The following is a 549-nucleotide window of genomic DNA, read 5'->3' as shown; positions in this document are numbered from 1 at the left end:
AAGAGAGAGAGATACGCAACTGCGAAGTTCAGCTGATCTTAAAGGAGTCGTCACCTTGAGGGAGTGGAGTTCCCACGCCGCCTTCCCTTGCCACTGCACCGCCTCCTTCACGTCCAGGTCCAGGATCATGTACATGCAGTTCTTCGCTATGTACTGCCTGGCATCCCCGTAGACAAGCAGGCAGGGGCGATCTTGCTGCTTCCCTTTGCTGAGCACGACATAATTCTTATTGGGAGGTTTTTTCTGAAAGAACAGCACGTGGAGAGTCACTCGCAGTGGTTTTGTGTACTGCGTTTTTAATCGTATAGACAAAAGACGCGTTTGAGGATTTAAACCTACACAGGAGATAAGCACGCACACGGGGTATTAAACCTACACAGGAGCACACACATGGGGTATTAAACCTACACAGGAACAAGCACATGGGCATTCTTACACAGACAGGAAATTAACACACACATGGCTTCCATACCCTGTTAGATGGGAATTCGCATACAGCTGACTCGTCCCAACAGGGGTGTTCCAATTCGCAAGGGAATGACATTATTA

At 48.6% G+C, this 549-nt stretch overlaps 1 protein-coding gene across 1 annotated transcript in view; it reads right to left on the bottom strand.

Moving 5' to 3' along the window:
• Positions 1-549, bottom strand: part of LOC119587095 — a gene marked incomplete at its 3' end in the record, with an annotated part of 7,275 nt that overhangs the window by 5,467 nt on the left and 1,259 nt on the right. The window contains 1 exon segment of the mRNA XM_037935844.1: positions 55-243. Within this exon segment, the coding sequence (XP_037791772.1) occupies positions 55-243 (189 nt within the window).

The sequence above is a fragment of the Penaeus monodon genome, chromosome 22 (genome assembly GCF_015228065.2).
Source record: "Penaeus monodon isolate SGIC_2016 chromosome 22, NSTDA_Pmon_1, whole genome shotgun sequence".
Classification (NCBI taxonomy): domain Eukaryota; kingdom Metazoa; phylum Arthropoda; class Malacostraca; order Decapoda; family Penaeidae; genus Penaeus; species Penaeus monodon.
Note: the sequence above shows the minus strand (reverse complement) of the source record. Positions and strands in the feature narration are given on the sequence as shown.